The sequence below is a fragment of the Carlito syrichta genome, unplaced genomic scaffold, assembly GCF_000164805.1.
Source record: "Carlito syrichta isolate Samal-C Ts95f unplaced genomic scaffold, Tarsius_syrichta-2.0.1 Scaffold118119, whole genome shotgun sequence".
Lineage (NCBI taxonomy): Eukaryota > Metazoa > Chordata > Mammalia > Primates > Tarsiidae > Carlito > Carlito syrichta.
In genome coordinates, this window is record NW_007062215.1 from 208304 (window position 1) to 210495 (window position 2192).

Consider the following 2192-nt stretch of genomic DNA (forward strand, 5'->3'; position numbering starts at 1 on the left):
AGCGCCATGAGGAAGGGCCACGCAGCGTGGCTCGGAAGCACAGGGCGTGCCGTCGGTGTGCAGGCTGCAGGGGCAAAACCAGGAAGGGCCCTGCCGCTCCCGACACTGAGGGGCGGGTCTTCCTTGCCCTCTGACTCCGGGCTCTGCCGGCAGGCTGTCCTCGGCCGTCTTTGCCTTCCAGACGCGTCCCTGGAGTCTCCATCACCCATGGCCATTCTCTCCCCGTGTCTTGTCTTTTGTTTTTGAGTTTCGTCTCACCATCGTCCAGGCTGGACTGCGGTGGCACAATCATGGCTCGCCGCAGCCTCGACCTTCTGGGCTCAAGCCATCCATTCGTGCTCGGCCTCCTAAAGTGATGGGATTGCAGGGGTGGGCCGCTGCACCCGGCCTTCTCTTCTTAAAAGGAACCACCAGCTGGGCAGGTCCCTGGGCTCGGCTCACAAGGGGCGATGCTCACTGGGGGCTTCCGGGGCGAAGCCCTCCACCGAGTCCACCTCGGGGCCCAGCCTCCCTGTCCCTCCCGCCGGCCGATGTGAGTCATTTTGGCCTTGAGCACACGGCATTCGTGGATGATCCCTGCCCCGGGCCTGGGGGGCCGGGGGCGGGGGGGCGAGGACAGCACATCTGGAGGCCTTCCGGGCCAGCTCACTCCTCCCGGGTCCGCCCGGCAGGAAAACGGTCAGAAGAGGCCCTGCTCCCAGGCAGGGGACTGCCCAGGCGCCGGAGCCAAGGCTTCCTCGGGAATTCCGAGGCCTTCTGGCCTGTTCGGAGACTGTGACTCATCGCGCCTTCTGGGAGCCTGCGGGGCTGTCGCCAGACGGAGGAGGCCCGCCCAGGGAGGGCGGGTGGCGGAGGGTGGGCGGGAGGGAACGCCAGCCTGGCCCTGTGATCCCGCCGGCAAGCTCGGTCTGCGAGGCCACACTGCGGGACGGGGCGTCCGTTTTCGCTTGATGAAACCAGGGCCTTTCAGTACACACAGTCTTTAAAAGCCAAGCAGGAATCGAGGCTGAACGCCCAGGACACCCACACGGCAAATCGCCCAAGGCCAAGCCTCCACTCCGCCCTTCATGGCGCCTCCGCTTCCGTCAATCTGCCTGCCTTGGCTCGGAAGCGTCCTGGTGAAAGACGTCTGTCCCGTGACTCAGAAGATGCCCAGCTACCACGGGCAGCTCAGGGTGACCCAGCGGGGACCTCTTCCCCTCCCTCCTCCTCCAGTGTGAGGCTCTGGGGGACCATGAGGACGTGCCAGGCCGGCCAACTCCCGGGTGGGCCGGAGGGTCCCAAGGGAGGTGTCAGGTGCTGCTGCCCGGCTGGGCGAGGGACACATTTGGTTTCCTTTTTCAGTCTCTGTCGGACAAATGCCACACCTCGTTGGCAGCCGACAGTTCCTGGCCAGGGCATACTCCCTGGTGGGGCCTGAAGCCAGAGGGGGGACAGGCTGGACTCTCCTGCCTCTCCTGGTCAGAGGTCCCGATTCCCTCCGGGGGCCCGACTGACAGCTTACCCGCCCACACCAGGGAGACCCAGACCCTGCTCTCCAGACAGACAGACAACGCCAGAGCAGTGCCAGGCAGGAAGTCAGCTCTTTCTGTTGGAGGCCGGACACAAGCTACACAGAAACCAGGGCCTTGACGTGTCCCGGCTCGAACCCGACGACTGCGGAAGCCTGCCCGGGCCTCTGGGTGACAGTGAAGGCAGGAGCTTGGGCCCCCAGGGCGTACTGGGCCTGCTGCAGAGGGTCCCCGGGGGCTGCGGAGTGGGCGGTCCACGTGGCCTCTGTCCGCGCATCCGGCTCCCTGGGCCCCGGAGGGCGCCACACGGAAGGAAGGCCACTCCTGCCGGCCTGAGGGGCCTTCCCATTGCGGGTCTGACTCTCCCCCTTGAAGCGCTGGGGCATGGGGGGTGTTTGCATGGCGCGGGCGTCGCTTGGGCAACAAGGAGGAGCCCAGGCCCTGTGCGTGGACTGCGCAACACACACTGCGTTTATTGCTGCTTTAGCTCTCAACCCAGCTGTGGGGGTATTTGCTGGGGGAAAACGTGGCGTGAGAAGGTTCCACACCCGCGGAAGGTGCCGGAAGCGTCTCCGTGGCGGGGGCCGGGGGAGGCAGGGAGGACCTGCCCACCCCGTCCCACAGGCTAGGGTGCCACAGGGGCGGCCCACCCTCGGGGCGGTCCCGGCTGGTGCCCCTGGC

At 66.7% G+C, this 2192-nt stretch overlaps 1 protein-coding gene across 1 annotated transcript in view; it reads right to left on the reverse strand.

Annotated features, from left to right (window-relative positions):
- Positions 1–1609: 1609 nt before the first annotated feature.
- BTD (biotinidase) overlaps positions 1610–2192 on the reverse strand; it is an 11659-nt gene continuing 11076 nt past the window's right edge. Inside the window, exon 6 of the mRNA XM_021707479.1 lies at positions 1610–1729. Within this exon, the coding sequence (XP_021563154.1) occupies positions 1610–1729 (120 nt within the window). The remainder of the gene's footprint in view (positions 1730–2192) is intronic.